General features: G+C 40.4%; 1 protein-coding gene across 10 annotated transcripts in view; it reads right to left on the minus strand.

Moving 5' to 3' along the window:
* Positions 1-320: 320 nt before the first annotated feature.
* Positions 321-23,220, minus strand: part of LGI1 (leucine rich glioma inactivated 1) — a 33,026-nt gene continuing 10,126 nt past the window's right edge. For 2 of the 10 annotated variants that reach the window (XM_090145219.1, XM_090145218.1), the window contains exons 2-9: positions 12,060-12,509; positions 11,617-11,688; positions 7,653-7,724; positions 7,478-7,549; positions 3,529-3,600; positions 2,139-2,308; positions 1,572-1,736; positions 321-1,476 (exon numbers count right to left, since the gene is read on the minus strand). In XM_090145219.1, the coding sequence (XP_090001345.1) occupies positions 659-1,476; positions 1,572-1,736; positions 2,139-2,308; positions 3,529-3,600; positions 7,478-7,549; positions 7,653-7,724; positions 11,617-11,688; positions 12,060-12,250 (1,632 nt within the window). In that variant the 5' untranslated portion in view covers positions 12,251-12,509 and the 3' untranslated portion in view covers positions 321-658. Of the gene's footprint in view, positions 1,477-1,571; positions 1,737-2,138; positions 2,309-3,528; positions 3,601-7,477; positions 7,550-7,652; positions 7,725-8,140; positions 8,278-11,616; positions 11,689-12,059; positions 12,510-15,023; positions 16,556-23,220 lie in introns of those variants that run through there. The other 8 variants (XM_031597753.2, XM_090145226.1, XM_090145220.1 and 5 more) reach the window with 8 other exon arrangements.

The following is a 23,220-nucleotide window of genomic DNA, read 5'->3' on the forward strand; positions in this document are numbered from 1 at the left end:
TAAACAGTACAAAGCCCCATCCTACAGCCAATCTACAGAATGGAATCCTGTTTTTCTAGGTGGAAGCCAATTTGAACCAGTGAAGTTTCACATAAATACAATGATGTGTCCAGGTGACTGTTAATAGGATTGAAGTTCTATGCTGCATTTGTATCAAAACCTTTTACACTATTATACACGAAACCCACCTGATATTCTGTGCATCTTCCATGCAGTACAACTCAGAATTGGGCAATACACCTTCTCCAGTTTATCTTGTATGTGTATAATACATACACAAATAAAAGGTATCACCTGAAAATAATATCTGGAATGTGAAAGACACAAAATGTAAACATTTTATTTGGCAGTTGTTTCAAACAGGTGAATAAATAAATGGAAAAGTACATCTTAATATTCTTTATAGCAACAGATGCAGTTGCACACATATTTACATACTGTGGATGCAAGGAACAGTTAATTTCTTTTTGTTAAAAAATGCAACTCCCAACATCACTAGACTTGACAATTAAAGATGAAGATACTAGTAATACTTTGCTCTAGCAATCTCAACTTTTAAAGGCATTCATTTGGAAGTAAGATAAGAGAGTCATCATGCATTTAGTTCATTTTGTCCACTTATGGCAGAAAGTCTGATGTAACCTCAGATTTATGAGTGTCATGCGCTTAAGTCAACTCTGACATGTTTATAAATCAATGTAGTTCCCTTAAAACTGGAAGCAAAGAGAAAATCTCGTTTATCGATGGAGACATGTATGAAAGATCTTGGTGCCTGTATATTTAATTCTTGAAACTTCACAAATTTTGCTTTCTCAGCATCCCAATAATAGACTTGAGTGAAAGAATAATCACTTCCGAGAATGGCATATTGATAATTACGTATCTGAAGTGGTTGGAATACCATTGACCCTCGGGATGGCATTCTTTGTAAATCCAGAAATGCTGAACCACCCCATTTCATTACTTTAGAGTCCCCAATAAATCTTGTTAAACAAATGTATACATCCTCTTTCACTTTGAAATGTTTCACCGCATATGCATCTTCCATATCCTGGATATCAAAACGTTTAACAAATTCATTTGTTCCTTTGTTCCATTGATATATTACAGGTCTTTGGGAACTACTTGACAGAATTAAATGCGGTTTGCCGGCTATTTCAAGAAACTCCACATCAGTATCTCTGTACCAGGCGTGCAGAGACTGATGGGAATAAAATCCATTCCCATTCCATTTGTAAACAGTGGTGAAACCAGCTTTTGAACTGTCTGCAACAACAAAATACCAGTCTTCAGCAATCCTGAAAGTTTCAATGTCATTGGGTTTTCTGATTTTAAGGATTTCAATATCTTGAATTTTTATGAACTTATTAGCAAAAATATCTCTTTTATATATGTGGGAGCCTCCAAACAGCTGTGCGACAATGACATACAGCTGACTTTCAATAACTATAGGTTTACACACAACAGTTGAAGTACCTATAAAAGAAAAGTAAAAGACAGGATTAGCATCTTTTTTTTCTCTTTTTTTTTAATCAGCTGTTGCAGTGTTATTTGGTGAGGAATGCTCATACCTGTAATGTTGTCATAATTCCTGAACATCACTTCTACATGGTCCCATTCAAGAAAGATGCATTTTCCAGTGAAAGGCTGTGCAATAACCACATGTTCATCATTCATGTATGAGAAAGTATCTACTGATAGAGATTGATATGGCAGGGACTGAAAAACTTCAAATTCTGCAAAAGTGCACAAAACATATGAGAATTACAGATACGTTCCACACTATACTGAAAGAACATTTGCTTAGCAGATAACACTTTATTACAAATTACAGTATTTAATCACTAGTCCAATTTTCCTGATGATAAAGGAACACTGTAATGTTTTTCAATCTTTTTCAATTAAAAGAAGTGCAATTTTGTGCCCTGGTTCTTCATAGCCTTCATATTAAAGTCTGAGTAGAAGCTGCAGTGTACCAAATTCTGAGTGCTTCCTGTATCAGACTTGCACCTGCAGAGAATTCATAGTGATTTTAGTGAAACTTTCAGCCACCATGTAGATTTCCTGCAAAATGGACCCTAGAATAAAAAAGATACAGCTTTGACTTTACCAAATGTATATAATTTGAAGGACGTTACCTGTAATAATGCAATCAAATTCTTTTGAGGAGAGGCTATTGATTTTGCGCTTCTTGTATTCTGGTGGACTTTCACAGTAAATGTCTTCAACAGTTGCATTGGTGCTGCCCAGCCACTCCACTAACCATTTCAGTTTGCAGTCACAATTAAATGCATTGCCTCTAAGATCTCTACAACAAATAAATCATGCATTGGAAATAAATAGTCAGCTGCTGTTTTTCTCCTTGCATGACAACAACAAGCTGGGCTCCTGTTAAATACGTGCTTTCTTGCTTATTCTCAGTTGATGGCTTCCTGGATTAATTTTTCCTGACCTACAGTTAAATCCACATATCAGAACACAAACAGATTTAATTCTATTAAGGAGAGCTTAACTTGATAATCAGTAGGAAGTTTTTGTTGATTTCCTCAATCTGGGGTTTCACGAAGGCCTACCAAACTGATTGCCCCATGTTTGGGGAAGCTGTTCTTTGGGATTACCCTTTCTCAGTATGAACATTCTAGATAAAACAGAAATTAACGTACCCTGATGGTCAGCCAGTCAGCATTTGCTATCTCCTTTGGATGCACTCATTTAGGGGTTTAGGAGACACAAGCAAAAGAGTTCAGTCTTTTACAGCTGTCTTCGGTCAGATTTCAGAAAGAATGGACAGGAATGGGCAAGTGCCAGGACTTGACTGTGTCACCAACTGGCTACAGTCAGTCATGCCAAGCAGTGATGCAGGACACACTGACCATCTCTACAACCTGCTACTGCTGCTATCAATCCAGCTTGCCTTGTTCATGCCAGGAGCAGAATGCATGTTCTGCTCTCCTTATCCCAAATAAAGTTAACCACAATTTGGTATGTTGTGAACAGAATATACTTCAGCAAAGCAACTATAGGGTTTATTTGTTTATCTATATTTTTATTGGTATCTATTGGTGTTTGAATAAATTCGTGTTTTGCTTTTGTTTGCAGTTAAATTTAATATGAAATGTGGCACGTACTAAGACACTTAAGCTTTTGTGATAAAAGACAGCTTTCCCAGAACTTATTTGGACATAGATTTATCACTTCCATTAAATCTCTTCCACCCTCTCCTCACATCATGTTCTTTCATGCATCCCTTAGGACGTTTCCTTCTTATTCACCGTTTTAATGAACATGCAGATCTCTTACACAACTACAAACAGTATCACTTATCTTCATAACTAGTCAAATATTCCAAATTAAAACAACTGATCAATAACACCAGACAAAAATCAAGCCTACCCATACTGTGTATTCTCTACCCAGTAATAAGATCCCATTACTGGCTATTGGTTTGAATGGTTACTCAGAATGTCCTCTAAAAACACCTCTTTATATTTTTAGTACAATTAATAGATTAATTAATTGCTTTCTTACACATTTGTTAAAGAATCCAAGCCTTTGAATATGTCTTTTGGAAGCGATTGGAGATTATTATTTGCGAGACTCCTGTAAAAGAAGATACTTCAATATCAGTGCTAGCTCATGAAATTAGACATTTTTTTGCAAGGATTAATATTGTGCTGGTTGATTATTTGGTTTTGTGTGTTTGTTTTTTTTTTCCCCTTAAGGTAAAGAACCCTACTATTCTCCAGAATTTATTTCTACAAGCTTGCTTTTAAGAATAGCTCTTTTACTTTGTGACTCTTTCTTCCACTAAAACCTCCTGCCTCCTCCTGCTTTCCGACTCTTTAGCAGCCTTATAGCATTCACAGTACTTCACTTAGCAGGGTAAAAAGTGCAGTCACCTCTGGTGTTTTGCCAACACCATTATTTTAAAACAATTAGTCATGATTGGATCTACTAATGTTTTCCTTAGAAGATACCAATACATAGCGTTCATATTACTGTAACTTCCCACTTTCTTTTCTCTCTTCTGGAAGTTAAATCTTAATGTCAGATTTCATTGTACTGGATTTAGGCTTAGCTCATAATTTTTGGAAAGATGCAGTGATAGACAAGAAATTACTGATCAACATGAATTTCTTTCCCAGAATAGGTGTATGTAAGTATGTGTGAGAGACCAGCAAAAAAAGTGTTAATTCCCAATTTTTAATGTTGGGAAAGCTCCCTTAAATGCAATGAGTATTCTAGCTAGCAAGGCGAGGAGGAAATGCGAGCAGCATTTAAACAAGGAATGTATTACATTTCAGATGGAAAAATCTCTGTAAGTCCACCAAAGGTCTGTGTTCTCCTGAATGTCACCTAGGGCACACCAGGAAAAGAATAATTCAATAGTGTACAGCTCACATCTCTTTTGATTAACAAAATTATTTCTCTCTTACGAGAAGAAATGAAAATGGAAAGAAATCATTCTAATTTAATATCCCAGTTAGAATGTGTAGCTACTCTTAGAACCTTTTCTATTTTTAGTTATACATACAAAAATTATTTATTAACTACAATTTCTTTTGCCAGGCAAAGATATTTAGGCACATGTTTGGATTGAAGAACAGGCTTAGACCTACTGGGTCAACTGCTTCATTAAAAACAGTGTTCTTTTCCCTATCAGGATAGTAAATACAGGATGCCATTAGACCCTTCTAGTTTCCCTGCTCTCAAAGTAGATATGATTGCAACACTTTGGTGTATGGATCATGTACTTCCCTTATGCTTAAGTTTACACTCAGGAACAATTCTTTCAAAGTCAGGTAACTCATGTGGATAAAGCGAAGTTGACTTGCAAGAAAATGCCCTATATTTTCTTTATGACCTGGATTATATCAAACCAAAAGGGACAATGCCCTTGGAAATAACAGTAGTTCACCAGCGCCATGGGAATCTGATTAAAGAAAAATTTATACAAGGTTTATGTATTTGCCAATTTTTGGATGAAAACTTTGCATTTTATATTCCACTGTCAAAAAGCATGCTTGTATGTTACGAAACGCTGACTTGTCTAAATGCTGCTGTACCTAGTATTTGTTTTATAATAAGAAAGTAAGGGTTGAGTCAAACATGCAGTTATGCTTATGGACAAATACTTGCAATTCTGAAAGAAAGGTAATCGAAATGATAAATGGAATATAGAAATATAGAAATTATTTCCCTATCCTAATGGTAAGGTTTTAACGTTGAGTTAGTAAATTAGTCAAAAGACACAACTGTGTTTTCTTTTCCTCAGTCCACCCTAAACAGAAAATGAAATGTGTTGCATAACAAATAGTAGATGGCTCTATTTTACAAAAAGGACACACTGTAATTATCAAAGATAATTGCATAATAAAAATACAAATGTTTGGATAGCTTACTGTATTGCAAAACTTATATTGTGAAAAGGAAATGAACAGAATAAACAGAACAAAGTTGGTATTCTTCTCTAACTCCATGGAACTAATTTCTGTGCTTGTTTACTGTGTTTCTTTTTATTATACTTTACGTATCACAAACACTCTCCTGTTTCTTAAATGAGAAATGCCTCAGGATACCAATGATTATTCTTAATATGTAAGTACAATTTCCCCCAAAGGGTGGGGTGTAGGTCCACAAAAACATTAAACTATTCACATTCCATTGTTAATGGAGCTGCCCTTGTGATTATTTTCTGCAAAATTCTCATTGTCTTGATGAATAGCTCTCCATGTGCAATAGCAGCATGCTGCACAAATCTGTGTTCCAAAAATGTGTGTGCAACCACATGCAAACCACAATGGCTCCTAAAGTGTGGCTCTATCTTTTGCATATGTTATTCTCTTATGAAACTGTCGGAGTGTCCCCTGAAATCAACATCACAGTCAAGACAAGATGTTACTCTTGGACTGCACGCTCTGTGGAGAAGATACTACTTTACTCTATGTTGGAAAAGCAATTTTTTCATAGGCAGTAGCAGTACTAAATAGTAAATGAATATAATAAATAATGTACTGGAACCATTTGTGAATATAAAGCTATTCATGTGCATAAATATTTCGAAGATAGAGTCCCAGTTACTAGCCACATCCTATATCTGCCTTTTTAATGATACTACAATTACACCTGTACCTGTAATATGGATTCCCATAGGATGTGCACAGTCTGCTTATATACCTCTCTTCTCTCCCCTTCCTCAGACCTACAGCCATTCTGTAAGTAACTTCATACACATGAGCAGTCACAGTTTGAGGCAGCTGTTAGTCTTGTCTACACTGACCAAAAAGGAAATGTTTTATGGTACATTCACTATGTGGTAAAGGGTTTGATGAATTGTAATTAAACCATTATGTTTATGCATTAACTATTTAAGATTGAACCTCTGCTTTCTCCTATGTCTAAATATATAAAAGAAAAAGTTAAATGATCCTCCTTCAAAACCCTCCTTGAGGCTATTGTGCTAGGGCCAAGAGGTCAGAATCCACGCCCCTGCCTGTGACAAGCACCCCAAGATAAATGCTGCAGAATGCAAAAGCTCAGAGCTGTGTATAAATCCATGTCAGGCACACCCTACATGTTTTTGCCTCCTTCTCTTTAGGCATCTTTGTAATGTTTTCTTACAGTAAGAACTGTATTTGCAAAAACAGAAGTATTGCTAATGCGTAAACTTGATGCCAGATAGAAATCAAAAACCTGAGCAAAGACCATCTTGATAGATGAGAGCATGAGGCTGCTACCTTTGTGTTTGCAGTTAAAAGTATTTGTTGCCAGTGTGCCTTTCACCTCCTGAGCACAGCGTGAGCCACACCTCTGTGGTTGCCAGCGCCCAGAGGGCAGGGCCTGCCCACAATGGTGGGGCAGCCCAATGGCAGGCCTGGTGTTGGTGCCCAGAAGCATGACAGACCCCCATTACGGGCTGCTCAGGGTTCAGCAGGGGACAGGGTGCAGCGCAGGTTTGTAGCTGGTTCTGCTGAAGCCTAAGGCCAGATCCACCGTACAGCTCAGTGGATGGATGGCCATAATACTGCCTTAGACCCAGGCCAGATTGGTTCATGGGAAGAGGCCTGCTGCTGCCCTCCTGACTCTCACCACCATGGCACCTTGGTGCCAATCACTGCCTTCATGTCCCAAACTGGGCCTTCCTCTCCTACCTCAGCTCAGCAGAAACCAGCTGCCTGACCCACTCTGCTCTCCTGTGCCTCCTTGCTCAGCTGGAAAGCCTCAGTGCTCTGAGCAAAGCAGGAAAGGAAGCTGCCACCACAAACACTGCTTGGAGGCTGTTGGGGTCCCAGCCATCTACACAGCTATGGTTTGAAGTCTTTGGTGGAAACACAAAGATTAGCATTCTAATCCAATGAACAGTAGTACTGCTTAAACAAATGTGACTAGCTACATATCAAAATGCTATACTAAACAACACAGTGGTTCAGTTACTATATTAAATATACCAAGGAATATATTCAACCACTTTACTTACAGGTGAATTAAAGATTTCAGTCCTCTGAAAGTATTTCTTGAAATTGACTTAATGCTGTTGTTCTCTATGAACCTGTAACGGGTCGTAAAGTCATTCTGGTCAAAGCAGTGCCTGGAACGTGGAAGCCCACCCACTCTATTCAATAATGCCAGGAAAAATTATCTTATCCACTCACAAATATTCTAGATGAGGAAGGCCCATGAAAGCGTCATCACTAATAACATCAAAAGTGTTGGACGTAAACAACCTGTGTGAAGAAATGTAAAACAAATGCCCATTAGGTTATTAGCAGCTTTAGAAAATAGTTCAGCAATCCATAGAATCATTAAGGTTGGGAAAGATTACTGAGATCATTTAGTTCAACTGATCCATAGTAGGCCAGACTTCCACTGATGGTTTGCCTATGTAAGCACTACAGAATCACAAGGCTAAAACACACTGCTGAAACACTGCAGTATTGTCTGGTGCAATGGAAGGACCCAGCAGCTCACCATCTTGCATACTGGCACTATCTGATAAAATTCCACTGACTTCTGTAGGATGTAAATGTGGGTTTAACACGCCAAAAAAACAATGGCATTGTACAAGAGCCACTGAGGACAGACTCAGACAGCAGTGAAATGTTCAAGTACTACAGATGTCCAAATTGTGTTGAATACTTACTTTGGATGACAGTGTGAAGAAAAATCTAGTTTACAAGCCAGACATCAAGTTGAATTTACACAGATGACAGGTAGGAAAAATCCTTAGTTAGGAGTTAAACTTGTGAGCATGTTTGACCTGAGGGTACTGAGAGTTTCCTGAGAAAAAATGTGAAATTTCTTAGGGTTATTCTAATTCAGTCACTGTTCAGAACTACTTTTTTAAGGCCACACAATACTTGATGGAGATAACTCTCAGTAGGTGCATGTATTTTTCATCCATCTAGCAGTAAAAATACTGGCAACACATTTAATTTTATGTAATCTTGTAGCCCTTAAGAGTGGACTAGCATTGATTTTTTCCAGCTTTATTTATGATTATCAGCCATGTTTGCATCTGCCCATTTTAATGCGGCTCAGAACTGCCACACCCTTAAAATGGTGAGGCACTGTCAAATAAGATGAACTTTACTTTTCTTCAGTGGAATACTAGTTGCACATCTATATTTTATTAAGTTGGACCTGATGGATGAATAGACTTACACTATGATATCCTTAGGCATTCAGGAATTCAAGATTTTCAAGTATGAATTAATTCACTGAATGAGTTAATCTCTTCCTTTGTAGTCTGCATTAGGAATAAATTCCAGTTGGTTTGTTTTTCTCACTAGGCTACTGCAGTCTGCACTTTTTCCACTTTAAATATGTTCCTACATTTTTACAAAAATACAATCAGGAAATTCTTCCTTTTTGTTAGTAACAATGGATTCTTCTCTTAGAGAAAATAAGTATTTTTATAAAGTCCACGAACCTGAAGACCAGTTTAGTAAATTCACTATATGAAACTCTGTTTTCTGACATGGTTTCTCTGGATAATATTTATTTTTCTGCATTCTGCCCTGCTTGTATGCTATGAGAATATGGTAGTATCTCTTTAAATTGGCTGTTGTAGAGATTGCCAGGGTCATTGCATAGGTGTAGCAGTTGGTGAGCTCATTTGCCTCCCATCTTGTACCTCCCTCCAGTGTCTGTATCACATCTATCTGATGCATGAAGTGGCTTTTCTCCCACTTTCTGACCTCAAGAACCAGCTCTGCTTGATCACCTCCAAATTACTTCTGAGGTGGGGAGAGGGGCAGCTGCATGATAGCTAAGAACCGTACTGCGGGGCAGGAGCTGTGCTGCTGGCAGGTATGAATCCTAACACTATGATTTACCTCCCTTCTCTCCATGTGCTTCTGTGTCATCTATTTATAAGGGCACCCTGTGCACATTGCCTGACAGACACAGCTACAAGTGCTGGAGATGAGAGCAGGGAGATGCCCCCTATTTTTCGGGAACGCTTTTGCTGGCACTTCACTCATCTCTGTAGGTGCTGCACATTTTTGTTGCCACACAAAGAGCACAGAACATACCATCTGCACCATTCAGGAAGAAAAGCTCTCCTGATGTAGGACTGCTGTGCAGTGTTTAGTACATTAAGACCATGATTATTCCAGAGACCACTGCCATTACTACAGTAAGAACAGTAGTAAAGAATAATAGAAGCAGACATATTCCACACTCAGAAATGTGTGATTGGCATACTGGAGAGACTATTATGTAAAAGTATGTGCAGGCTGCTAAATCTTGCCACTGGCTAAATTAAACCTACCAGTACAGCTATAATCACACCAAGCTAAAACTTCCTTTAATTAACCATAGTTTTCCATATTATTTGCGTTACTCTATCTTCTGCCAAATATGGAAGTTTTTCCTTCCTACATAGAAATTGGAGTATTGGCCCCACAAATAGAGCCCTGCTTCTGCCTTCCCAAAGATTGCAGGCAGCTCGGCTCCCACATTAGAGATACACCTGGACAAGCAGTCAGTATTTTTAGAACTGCTAGGTAGCAGAAGTAGTCTGTGGATAGCTAGCACCATTCTAACAGATCACTTGTCAAAGCCCATAAGGAAACAAAAACCGCTTTTCTGGGAGTGCAGCTTTTGTTGCAGCATTATTAACAGTGGCTGAGAACATGCATTCCAGTGAAGCCTAAGGCAGACCTTGCAAATTATTTCCACTACCAAAATGCCAAAAGCCATTGTCAGAAGCTACAACCCTCGGGCACTATAATGACTCAAAACCACCAGAATGTGTCTGTCCTGCTCCACCCTGCCCATCCCCGCCTGCCTGGCAGCAGATTGCTAAGTGTAGGTGGCACATCGTAGCCAGGAGAGACGATGATGATGTCCTACTCCCTCTTCAGACACAAGCTCCACCAGTGCACCTTTTTTTCTTTTCTTTGGAAGGTCCATTGCAGGGGATGTGTGAAATTTGTCCCTTTTGTGATCAGTGACCACCTGGGAAAATATTCTCAGGAATAAAGCGCAACGGAAAAGCATTTAGGTTTCCATAGTAACTGCATTTACCTATTTACCCTGTATCCAAAATTGTACAGTACGTCTGCACCTCCTTATCAGCTCCACTTGAGGTAGCAGAGTACAGCTAGGGTCAGGGCTTCAGCTATCAGTGCACCAACACTTTAACGAGACAGCATTAGGGCTCCAATCCATCAACACGACACTTCTGACCACATCGAGCCTGCATGCCGAGTCAGCCCGGGACAGATGTCTAATTTGGATTTTGATCACATCAAGTTGCCTTTCTCGCCAGATTTCTGAGACCAGCCTGGATGTGTTTCAGGCTGGTGGCACATCCACTATAAACAGTTCAGGTTACACCCCCTCTACCTTTGTATAGCTGGCAATTATGTAATCATATGCCCACATTTCTAGGAAAGCCTGTGAACCTGTAAAAAACCTATATAGAAATGCAACCAATTTTTAAATGTCCAAAAGCACTCTCTATGTATCACAGTCTTTGATTTTAAAATAACTGCTTTTTTTTTTTTTTAATTAAAAGAAAATTTTCATTACTTTTGTGCATTTTCAAAAAACATGAAATCATAAATAATGGTAAAAATGAGACACTAGCAAGGCAAAACTCCCACTGAAGTGACTAAACTTCCACAGAAGTCAGTGGCAATTCTACATGGAAAAGGAGTCCAGGACCTGTCCCATGGAACAGAAGGGCCTGATCTGGGGGGCTCCGAGCTCACGGGCAATGAAAGTTGCAAATGGGAAGCTCTATATTGTGATCAGGCCCCAGGGCTGCAGGAGAGAAACAGGAAGAACAGTTGTTGCAATGCTCAAATCCTTACTGTAATATTAATTAAAGTCCTATAAAGATAGCACACATTCTGTCACCAAAAGCTCCAGAATGCAATCATTCAAAGTAGCACTGACAACAGATATCCCTGCAAAACACCAAGTACGTGGACTTTGAATAAATTAAACATGCACTATCTTTCACATTACTAAAAAGTCTTGGTTTTTGTCATCTAATGAACCTTCTCTTCCTATTTCCCATCAAAAAAATACTGAGAACCTTATTACATTATTTATGGATACATAGACATTTCATAACAAAAACTGTATCATATAAATATTTCTCACAGAAGCTGCAGAGATGGTGTGAGCAAAAAACTCCCTTCTGGGATTTTAGTAAAAGCAGATCTCACAAAGGATCTGGAAAGAAGAAAAAAACAACCTTATATTAATGAGGTCTCACATATTCATGGTTATAACACCGATCTGGTCATCACAGAGAAATGTATTTATGCAAGTACTGAAAATATATAAATATATTTAAATATAAATGTTACAGGTTTCCTTTAGCATAGAAGCAGGTATGAAATGGTATTCGTGCAGAGACACAGACAGACAGACAGATGAAAGAGATGTAAAAAGCAGAATTCAAGAATGCAGCACAATTTTAACACATTAGCTGATGATTCTGAATGCTGGAGGTACTCCCTGCAGCAAGCATCCTTCGGTATGCACACATCCCAGTTCATTTTAAATCATAAATTAAATAACCAAATGCTTACAGCCCTTACAGTGAGATAACATCAGGCGGAACGCTGCGAGGAATAGATCTGGCATTTTCACATAAAGCATTATCTTTGGTACAAGTACACCAGGCAGGACATTTTGGCTTCACTGGTTTCTTCCCTTCAGTCAGCAAAAGCACAGATAAAAGGCATAAGAAATAAGCAATTCTTCTAAAGGGTCTGCTGGCATTTCCCATTCTTTTGATCCGCTCTTGTTCCAGCCAGTTGAAAGAATATCCCAAAACATGAACAGGGGTTCTTTATTCAGCCATTGGATGTCTTTCTATAAGTCCAGGTCAATATTTGTCTCTGCTTTCCCAACCCTTTTCTTTCTCTTTCACTCTGTTTCTGTAGACAGAAACCTGCAGCTGATCTGTGTGTTTCCACTCACTCAGGCAACGTACTGCTGAGAGAAGAGACCTGCGAGGTGCTGTAAGATGGGGAAAATCCAACCGGCTGAAGGAAGAAAAAAAAAAAAAAAAAAAAAAAGAAAGACTTGCATCACCACAAAAACACTGAGCACAACACAGCATTAGATTGCAAAGTGATGTAACTGAGAAATACACTGCTTTCTGTTTTCACAGGGAGGCCCGTTCCCTGTTGCCAAAAATAGTACAGCATTATGTTTTGCTGGTGGGTGGGTGAGTGGGTGTGGGGTGGAGTATGTGTGTGTGCGGGGGGGCATCAGTCATCTCCTACTGGATCCCTACAACCTCAGGAACCTTGAAGAATTATGCTTCGCATATTGCAAGCAACAGAACCGAAGGCAGTATTCCCTGGAAAATGGAATCAAGTGAAACCATCAAAAGCATTGCTGCAAAAGCTGATAGATTAATTTTTATCCTTAGCCTTATTGCACATATTTGTACCACTGAAAAGCAAGCTGCCACACATGGAAAATATTACAATGTATGACAGAATGCCTACAACTGTTATTCCTAAACAAAATATTTTCTCATGCAAAATAGACCCCAACTGCATTTCTTAGAAAAAAAAAAAAAGTTTTTATTTGTTACATGTTTCTGAGCTGGCTACAGATTGGGAATCAGGCATTGTTCAAAACAGAGAGCATTAGTTAAAAGTTCAAGTTAAAAGTTTATTTGCTTGTGACCTTTTGATCATTTTAGATGAAAAAAAAAATGTTATTTAAACACTGGCTACGTTAGAGCCAAAGTAAGGAAGGACTTTGAAAAGTGACAAGATAAGTACAATGAATGCTTGCAGTACTGCCTGGATGCTGCAGTTGAAAATAGTGCTAGGTGCAGCAGGAATCCTCTGCAAGATACAGCCCTCGTCCCAGAGACTTTACGGTAAACTATAATAAATATTTTATAGGGAACTTAAGCAGCACCTAAGTGTTATTATATAAAGAATGGTAAAACAAAACTAATGAATGCCAAATAGCTGGAAATCCAAATGGGATTGTTTTTATTTTTTTTCTGATATAGGATTGCTATTAGAGGAGTTTAGCAAACTCCAATAGGTCTTGACATGTCCCGTGTCAGACTGATAGCACTGATTGCATTACACAGAACACAAAGCCTATGAGGGTCAGCCTCATGTACAGAAAGTTTGACACAGCCATGCTTACTACTGGCTCCTTCACTGCTGTCTCCTCACCAGCAGACAGATACCAGTATGCCAGATCTCTCTTTACTACTCATTACTTCCACATGGCCACCCAGCTCTGTCCCTTTGCTCCTGCTCCTGCAGGCCATGAAATCACAAGACCAACAGGCTGTGTCTGTCTTCCTCAGAAATTATTCCAGCAAGTCTTTAGCACATAGCCAGACATGGGTGCCCAGCAGAAATTTCAGATGCTATGGGTGGAAAATGGCAAAGGGCCTATAGAATAGCAAGAGATGAGAATGGACACTAGGTGGGACTCAACAATAATGCCTCCTTGCTGGTGGTGGCTGAAATCTGTCTCCCCACAGTTGAGAGGATGCTCTGGGCCTACAGAATTCACAGCAGGTGGTGGGGCAGCATCCACTGAGGGAACTGGAACCCTCAGAAACATGCAGAAAGCTTTCAGAGGGCCTCCTCCAAAGGCCCCTGCTGGGATATAGCTCCTGTGTCTCAGCACTCTCCTCACAGAATCATAGAATCACTAAAGTTGGAAAAGATCACTAAGATCATGTAGTCCAATTTTCAATCCACCAACACTATGGCCATTGACCATGGCTCTCAGTTGCAAACCTACTCATTTCTTGAACACCTCCAGGGACAGTGACTCCACCGCCTCCCTGGGCAGCCTGTGCCACTGTATCACCACTCTTTCTGAGAAGAAATTTTTCCTAATATCCATTCTCAACGTCTCCTGGCACAACTTAAGGCCATTACTTATATCACTGTTACATGGGAGAAGAGGCCAACCCCAGCCTTACCACAACCTCTTTTCAGAGATTTGTAGAGAGTGATAAGGTCTTCCCTGAGCCTCTTCTCCAGACTGAACTATCCCAGTTCCCTCAGCTGCTCCCCTAAGCCCTGTATTCTAGACCCTTTACAGCATCATTGCCCTTCTCTGGATGCTCCAGGGCCTCAGTGCCTTTCTTGTAGTGAGGAATCAAAAAGTGAACACTCTGTTCACACCCTCGTGCCTGCAGAAGGAAGAGCAGTATATTCCTGCTTCCTCAGCTATGTGGAGTTTTTTTGTTTGTTTTTGTTTGTTTGTTTTTTAAAGCTCTGTATTAATTAATCGTGTGCCCAAGTTCTTGCTCATAAGAAAATCTCCCCTGGCAGCAAGTCTCTCCTGAAAACAGGATTGACTTCAATGAGGAGTGACACAAAGCTACTTTAATGCTGAGCCCTTCCACCTTCCAGAAGAAAATGGTACAGGATTACAGTAACCAAAGCACTAAAATCATTATAAAGCAAATGCTGATACCTTCCCATGGGTATAAAGGTCTTCCTGCTCTGGAAATGATGCAACAGTACTACTGGAAAGGATGCTAGGTTTGTGGTACTTGCCTGAGCCGGGCATCCCATCCTCTCCTCTGAGACGGTCCGTGGTGCAAAAGCACAAACTTCAGTGAGGTGAGAATGGCAAACTCTCTAACTTTTTTGTTGAAAGAGGGCTGCTGTTGTTTGCTTGTTTCTTTGCTTCTGGCAAAGCTACCCATTGCCATGGCAATAGTTTGCCATTGATGGCAAAACCCTGTGCTGCATTTTCTTAAGCTCATTCACTGAAGTCCACCATCAATTACTTAGGCATTTCTTTTTAGTTTATACTCCAGCCACATTGTGACCCTCATGAAAACTTCACAGCGGAGCAGTTTTTCCGTAACAAAAGGACATTCTGCGGCAGAGCCGTAACCTGACTCCAATTTCATCTGTGCAGAGAATTGCCTGGAAGTTCACTTTCTATTCCAAACTACATGCCAAAACAACTGCTTTTTCCTTCCCCAAATTGCAAATATAATGAATATTTCTAACAGCTTTGTGAAAAGAGAGGCATAAATCACATTTTCCAGAGTCCTTTTTAGTTGGGCTGAGTACCTCATTTCTTGCCTGTTGTAGAATCTGAAAATCATCGAATCATTAAGGTTGCAAAAGACCAGTAAGATTGCCTAGTCCAACCATTTACCTACCACCAATATTGCCCACTATCCCATGTCTATAAGTATCACATCTCCACATTTCTTGAACATATCCAGGGACAGTGACTTCACCACCTCCCTGGGCAGTCTTTTCCAGTCCCTGACCACTCTTTTGGAGAAGTTTTTCCTAATATCCAGTTCAAAACCCAGTTGGTTGGTGGCCGTCCAGGGCCACATCTGCTTCCCACTACTTCAGCATCAGGCTCACCCCTTAGCCCTGCCATCACGGCTTGTGTGACAGTTCCTGTGTCCCTGTGCCTGCTGTAGGGTCTTCGTGGCTCCTTCAAGTACTGATTCAGTGCCATGCAAGTCAAAATCTATGCATTTTGGACTCAGCCAGGGTCCACTAGGAGGAAAAAGGGAGGCCTGGCTTGTTGCTAGGTGTGCTTTTCATGATTTGGCAAAGTTATAACAGAAAAATCTTCACCTTGCAGTGCAACAGAGCTGCTTGCCGGCAGACAAGTTCCTGTATGGGCAGCAATAAGCCTGCATGGCACTGCTGGCTGTTGTTATTCTCTCTGACTCGCCTTTGGTACTGCACTAATACCACACCAACGCTAGGAGCCTGTGTTTTCAAGAGAAGGCGTGCCAACACCCAGCTCTCCCAGCGGTGCTTTGCCAAGCCCAAACCAGGCCATGCTCACTCTGTACTCACTCTGCCGCTGCCGGGTGGCTCTGTAGCCTGGCAACACGCGCCTGCAGGCTCGGCCCCGGAGCCCCCCGCTCTCTCGCCCGCTTCCCCTTTCTCTCCGCTGCTTTATTTTTGCTCAAGCAGGTCTGAGAGGAAGCCTCAAAAACAAAAAGCCGTGGAACGAGGCCAGGCTGCTCCTTGGAGACACGGACCTGCTTTTTTTTCGCCTTGTGTGCAGGATCACTTTAATTTTTGTCCTCTTTTTTTTTTTTTTTTTTTAACCATTCATCTTTGCAGTATGCTGAGTTGATTTTAGTATGTACTTTATTAATGTGCTATGTTATTTCTCCTCTTTAATTATTTTCATTAATTCACTCAAAATAATAATTCATTATTTTCATTAATTCACTCAAAATAATAATTCATTATTTTCCATATATTCACGCTATATGGTTGAAATCAAATAGCTTATTTCCTATATATCCTATTGTTTATTTCCTACAGATATCCTAATTGTTTAGTATTTTGATAATACCAATACTGGACAGCAATCAACCAGCTAAGAACAAGTTTGGTGAAGGTAAACAATGCTCAGAATTAAGGATACTTTTGCTAGTTGTCACTGGAGCTGTTCACCACCTGGTATTCCTTGTGCTCCTTGATCAAACTTAGCACAACTACTGTAGCTTGGTTGCCAGTGCAAACATACCCATTTATTGTTATTATTGACTTTCCAGCAACTATTCTTGACTATCTGGTTACGATGCAGACAATTCTAAGAGTAAACCTGTTTGCTACAATTTTTGAGGAAAGCAAACACAAAACGGCAGAATATAGAGCCAAAAAAATATTTTTAACATATTTAATTTCTTTATGAGGGATTAACTCTGCTCCACTGACTGTATTCGCATATTCATATTGCTCCAATATGTTTTCATTACCAACATACAACAAAATTTTAATAAGCTTCCTGTGGTTTCATGCTGACTACTTTTGCCTTTGCAGATACATATATTGTTACAGTTATCCTTTATTTCACCATATTTTTAGAAAATTTTGATACCTTTTCCATGCCTTTTATGCACTGCCTCCACATATGGGGACCTAATCCAAAATCCACCGTCGGTAATGGCAAGAGTTAGTGACCTCCTCTGTGTTCACTGTGAAGCATATAATGTTTTACTGCAGAGATGCACAAGAGTCAGAATCGCACCCCGTGTTCAAGAATCTCTCATGAGCAGATCATTGTGCTCATTGTGATACCACTGTAGCTGGAGCAGAAAGATTTTGAGACCAGACTCCTACAGACATCTCATGATTGGAGTCCTTGCTCTCCCAGTGCCATCCCTTTCAATAAACAAAGCAAAGTCTTCTGAATTCCAAGCAATTCTGGAAACACCACACTTCCTGGTGGGTTTGGCTCCAAGAGACATTGCCAGGAAGAGACCTTCTGCAAGTTAGGTGCAACAAAGCTCAACACAGCATAGCACAGAATAGCTGGTGAGTTAGCTCAGTGTCGCCTAAAACATTTTATTTGGAAAGTTATTCTAACTTGCTCTTCCCTTTCCTGTCTATACAGGTCTGTATTGAGGATATCCTTCTTTATTAAGCAACAGGAATTTCAGTAAAAGTGGAACAGTCAGGTCAATCCCTGTGTCAAAAGGCTGAGAAAACAGCTACTGTAAGCCCTGCCAACTTGAGGGGAAAAAAAATGCAGAGGGCAACTTCCTTTCCCTTACAGGAGGTGGCCAGTTCTCAGTTCACTGTGGAGTTAAGAATGAGCATCTCTGAGGAGAGCCAGGCCTCAGCTCTCCAGCCAAAAACCAAAAGCATATGGTGCTGCAGGATGCCTGCTCTACTGGGCGCATCCTCATCAGGATGCAGTGGCTCTGTGACTGCTCACTGCTTAGGTGGACCAATTTGACCGATGGCAAGAAGTTTGTCACAAGAGATGTATTGCTACCTGACCCATTGTATTTTAAGAAGAAAACAGATGTAAAATGTATTTCATCCAAACAGAAGCTTGGCAAAATTCATCTATGTTTGTTATGATCACAGACTTTGAACATCTTTATGACTCTTGATGCTTTATTTTCAGTTGCAAGTTTTTAAGTAGAGAACATTAGAAACTACCTCAGAAGACAATTAAAGTTAGAGGATTTCTACCCTTTCCAATTTTTGAAAGGCTCACTCAGGGAGAGATCTCGGGAGGCCACTTTGCCCTGCCTCCTGGGTAACCAAGAGTATTAAAGGCTAAGCTAGATACCACATGACTTTTAAACCGGTATCACAGAATTGTAGTACACAGTCCATAGTCTTTGAACAGCTGATATTGATGATACTGCTAATGTTAAGTGTGTTTAAATGTTATTCTGGATGACTGCTTACACTGGTCTGACTAACTTCCTGGGTAGGCAAATAACTACCACAGCTCAGTACCTTACATTTTATGTAAGTAAGGAAAAAGAACAAAATAAACAAACAGAAAAATCCAGTAACAGTCCTTCAGGTCAGACAGGGGCATAACCCCATTGTCCACGGGTTGGTCCTTCTCTGTCAGAAAGACCCTTCAAGCCTTACTGACACTTCTAAGTTTTTCATCCTTCACTTCCAGTTCTCTCAGTGGCTGCCCAATCCTGGTCCTCTGCATGGGACTGTACAAATCCTTGGCATTCCTCAGCTCTTCTCCAGCCTTTTATCTCTCAGTACAGTGGGACCAGTTGCTTTCTCAGGATTTGTAAAGGATCAGGAGCTCTGTAACAAAGTAGCATGCTTTGCAGCAAGCAATCCCACAGCACAGAGCCAGCTTCCTCTTGAGTAGTAGTCACTCTCCTCCACATCTAAAAAAATAATTCCTACTTCATCTCTGTTGTCCATGTTTTGCCTTGAAAATGGTGAATATGTAGAAATGGGGGGGAGTGGAATATGAACAGCAAACATATGAGCTCAAGAGCCAGAGAGAGCACATTTTGAATGTGTGTATCTTGTGTTACCTTCACAGTTCACACAGTAGGACCTGAGACCAAACACAACATAGAGAGAAGGACTAAGAAATAAAACAGTAAAAAAAGTACACTGGGTTTTTGCATTTTGCAGAAATCTGAACTTTCTGCACTTAATCTTTAGAAAGAACTTTCAAGAAGATCTGCCATTAGCTAATTTATATACCTCAGGAAGTTCAAACGCCTCACATGAGCAAGCTTGGAAAGGGAGGCACTTTCCAGGTAGACAAAACGCCTATCCAGTGGGAGAGAACAGGCGTGAGGCTCATTGCCTAGCATGTGTCCTGCTATAGGATTGAAGTGTCCTCTACACGAACCTCTCAGAGAGGAAAAGTCATGCTCAAATATGCAAGCTACCATGCCTTCCCTTGATCAGATATCAAAAGCATGATACTATTGATAAAAACTACAGTTAATTTTTAATGGTCTCATGACTTTTTCAAGGAAATGACCTGGTGATATTAAAAATGTAGTTCTGTGCAGTGAGTTCTGTAAGGAGATGGTTTCTCTCTTCCCATCTCTTCCATGGACTCTCAGTACTGCTGCTCTCCACAGCTTGCTACCAGTGTTTATCTCTTGTGTGTTCTCCAAATGCATCAGTTAAATGATCTGGTAAAAGAGCAAAAAGCAAATAAAACACTGAAATTCTTCCAAAACAAAACAGGAAATGACAGAACCAGAACAAGCAGCTGAGGACGGGAGCGAGGAAGAAATATCGGCTTTGCTGCTAGAGAAGAGGAACAGGGAGCCACAGATTTAGGCAGTTTCATACTGCATCTCATCAGCTCCAAATACAAGTTACTACCAAACACGCAACTCCACCTTCCATATGTCACTGAACTCCTCTTGAGCAACCACTCGGTGCCACTGGGAGCTGCCTGAGCTCTCCTGACATGATGAATGCACTGCTCTAGGTTCTCCCCATCCTAGGCTGTGGGCTCCTGGGCTCTTCCTGTAGAACCACTGCAGCTCACCTCTCCACTCTGGGCCGGTACCCTCTCTGAAACTGTTCAGACCCCCTCTGGACAATACAACAGTTTTCCAAGGAAAGAAGAGGCTCTACGAATTTACTCAGGTTACTGTTCCATAGAATTTTTTCTAAAGCTGATTTTTAATCTACAGCTTCTCTCATCACAAGCAGCAGTCCGTAGTATCTCCTACACTGGTTATTGCCTGCTGAGAGGCACCTTGATTTTGCAGCCCTGAAACTTGCAGTGAAATGCAGGGAAAATAGCTAAAAACATTTAAATGAACCATAGGACAGAACTGGTCCTATCAAAATATCTCACTACAGACCAAATGGAATAAAATAGGAGCCTAACAAAATGCCCCAATATTCAATCAGGATTGTTTAAAAGACATCATCCAACTGGAAGAGAAACCCTTGAAAGGTGTACCCAAACAGACACTGGGAAAGAACTGCACTCTGACAGCCCCTTTGCACTATTCATGAACTTAGCACTTCTCCCTAGGAGGTATCTTTCATGCCTACACTGAGAATGCAGAGCAATAGAAAATTCAGCCCAGTAAGAACCCTGTATCCGAAACACAATGTCCCAGATTTTCTAGCATGAGCAAGTGCTTTCTGCAGACCCAAAACAACATACCACTGTCACTGCAGCTAAATGCCATTTAATTGGCAGCTAGAAAAGCCTATAATACATTTCTTCATGGAAAAATGTTTGAGCTCCACCAGTCTGCCAAAATGCTAATTAAAAACAGACGGCATATTATAAAATCCTTTCCCTGACCTGTGCTATCTAGCACTGCCCTTCTGTACTTTTTTCATGGCATTGAGTCCTTGCAGAATTATTCTAATCTTTATAAACTTGTATTTAATTTTCCTCGTCATTTTGTAGACAGAAAAAAAAACAAAACTGAAATGTTGTTTATTTAAATGTACATTGGAAAATTATTTGTTACATTGCAAATAACTGGCTCTTGAGGAGAGATTCTTTAGCCATTAAAAACAGGAGGTTTCTAAGTCCTGAGTAATTCACGGTGGAAGAAATCTTAGCCCTACTGAAGTCACTCATATAGTTCAAGTCAAAGCCTCACTGGAGTGCCACTAACGTAATGAATTGCACCATGAGAAGGATGTGCCTCATCAAACACGTATTATTGCTTCATAGTTGCTAATCAAAATGCTAGAGAAAGCAAGGATTTGAACCAGCGCTGAAACATCTTAAGCATTTCTTGATGACAGCTTCACAAGAGTGTTTTATTTAAGCTTTTATTGTTTTTAACACTTCAAAATTTTTGAAAAATCAACTCATTCCCCTAGGAGCTAATCCCTTTTACCTTGTGTGTTAGACCTGTCTGACAGCCTCCCTTACCCCACCATATGGTGGGCACATTGTCATTGCATACAGCCTAGAACCAGTCCTCCACCAAACAGGGCATACCACCCAGCTAAGCACCCTGTCCTTTCTCCTTGTGAACCTCATTTCCCTGCAGAGGGGCCATGGGAGGGCTGTGGGAGCCCTAGTTGTCACTGTTTACATGGCAGCGTGCTTTTTCCTCAGTGCACTTTAAGGAAGAATTTTCACTTTCAGCTGCCTGGCTCTCACTCTGCAGTAGGACTGCAACACCAACTGAATTATTATCCCTGAACTGGCTACAGTTTTCAATGCAATTTTTAGATCTCCAGCAACAGAGGAATACGTTTTAGTTATAACTGCTCAGAAGAGAAAAGATTTTCCCTACCTTGTGTATAATATTAAAGATGTTCAGATTTTGAACTTACAATGCTTCTTACATACCACCCTTCCAGGACAACAATCCAAATGCCACGCAGCTGACTTTCTTTTAGACACCATTCACTGTCAGGCATCTGCAAGCTTCCACTGTTGCTGCCCTTTTGATTTCGGCAAAGAGTCATTAAAACTGGAGGGTTTAATTCCCAGTCTCAATATAATACATCAGGAAGAAGTAATAAGCTCCTTTATGAAGCAATATAGCTCCCCAGTCAAAGAAATGGCACGCACAACTGATTAAACAAAGGCACATGGGGCTGTTTCCTAAGCATTTTTTTAAGTAAATGGATGAATGCGGGAGAAAGAAAAGGACAAGAAAACAGGACTGGGAATTCAGAGACAACAGTAGAAATATCACAGGAGAGATCTTGGTCCTCAGGCGTTGGGAAGGGGGTCTTGAGAAAAGCCTCTGGAGAGCTCCTTGGAGCAAGTATTGGCTGAACAGAGCTTGGAGCTGCACACAGCCTCCCGCTGCTTAATTTGCTCTTTGCTCAGAGCAACAAACGCTATGCATTCTCTGCAAATAACGACTGAATCAAAGATACCTGCTGCCATTAACAATTTTCTTCCTAAAAAGAAAAATCTGAAAGACTGACATTTTAGGTAAGTGCTGAGGTCAGAAGTAGTAATAATGCTCTGCTGCACATTTCTGACACTTTTGCCTCCCCTTGGGGGAAGGCAGAGCTGCCTTCATATAAGTGTTATATATATTAAGATCTCTCTCCAGAGAGCGAGCGAGCTCTTCTATAAATAGCTTCTATTCACAGGCAAGCACCACAACCACTTATTCATTCTTTTCATGCTTTACCTGCTGTTTTCAAGGCTGCCCTGGTGCTAAAAATAGCCTCATGTATTAGCAGAGGGTTGCTATAGATTCTGAGTGGGCGATGCTGGGAAGCAGCTCCATTGCTCTGCCGAGGACAGGGAGGGCCCACGTGGCCACAGATCTCGGGGCCGTGCTGTGCCTGCCACCTGGGCTCTGCCACCCTTCCACACTGACACCCTGCTCCGATATTTATGCTGTTCTAAGGCTGCACTGAACTGCACACTGGAAACGCAAATCATGGATGTGGCATGAGTGACGTTTTGTTTTTCAAACTGTACTGTTAGATCACACACTGCAAGAAAGACAGTAAGGCCCTGGAGGGTGTCCAGGAAATGACAGTGAAGATGTGAAGG

This window comes from Phasianus colchicus, chromosome 8 (assembly GCF_987193195.1).
Source record: "Phasianus colchicus chromosome 8, bPhaCol1.hap1.1, whole genome shotgun sequence".
Lineage (NCBI taxonomy): Eukaryota > Metazoa > Chordata > Aves > Galliformes > Phasianidae > Phasianus > Phasianus colchicus.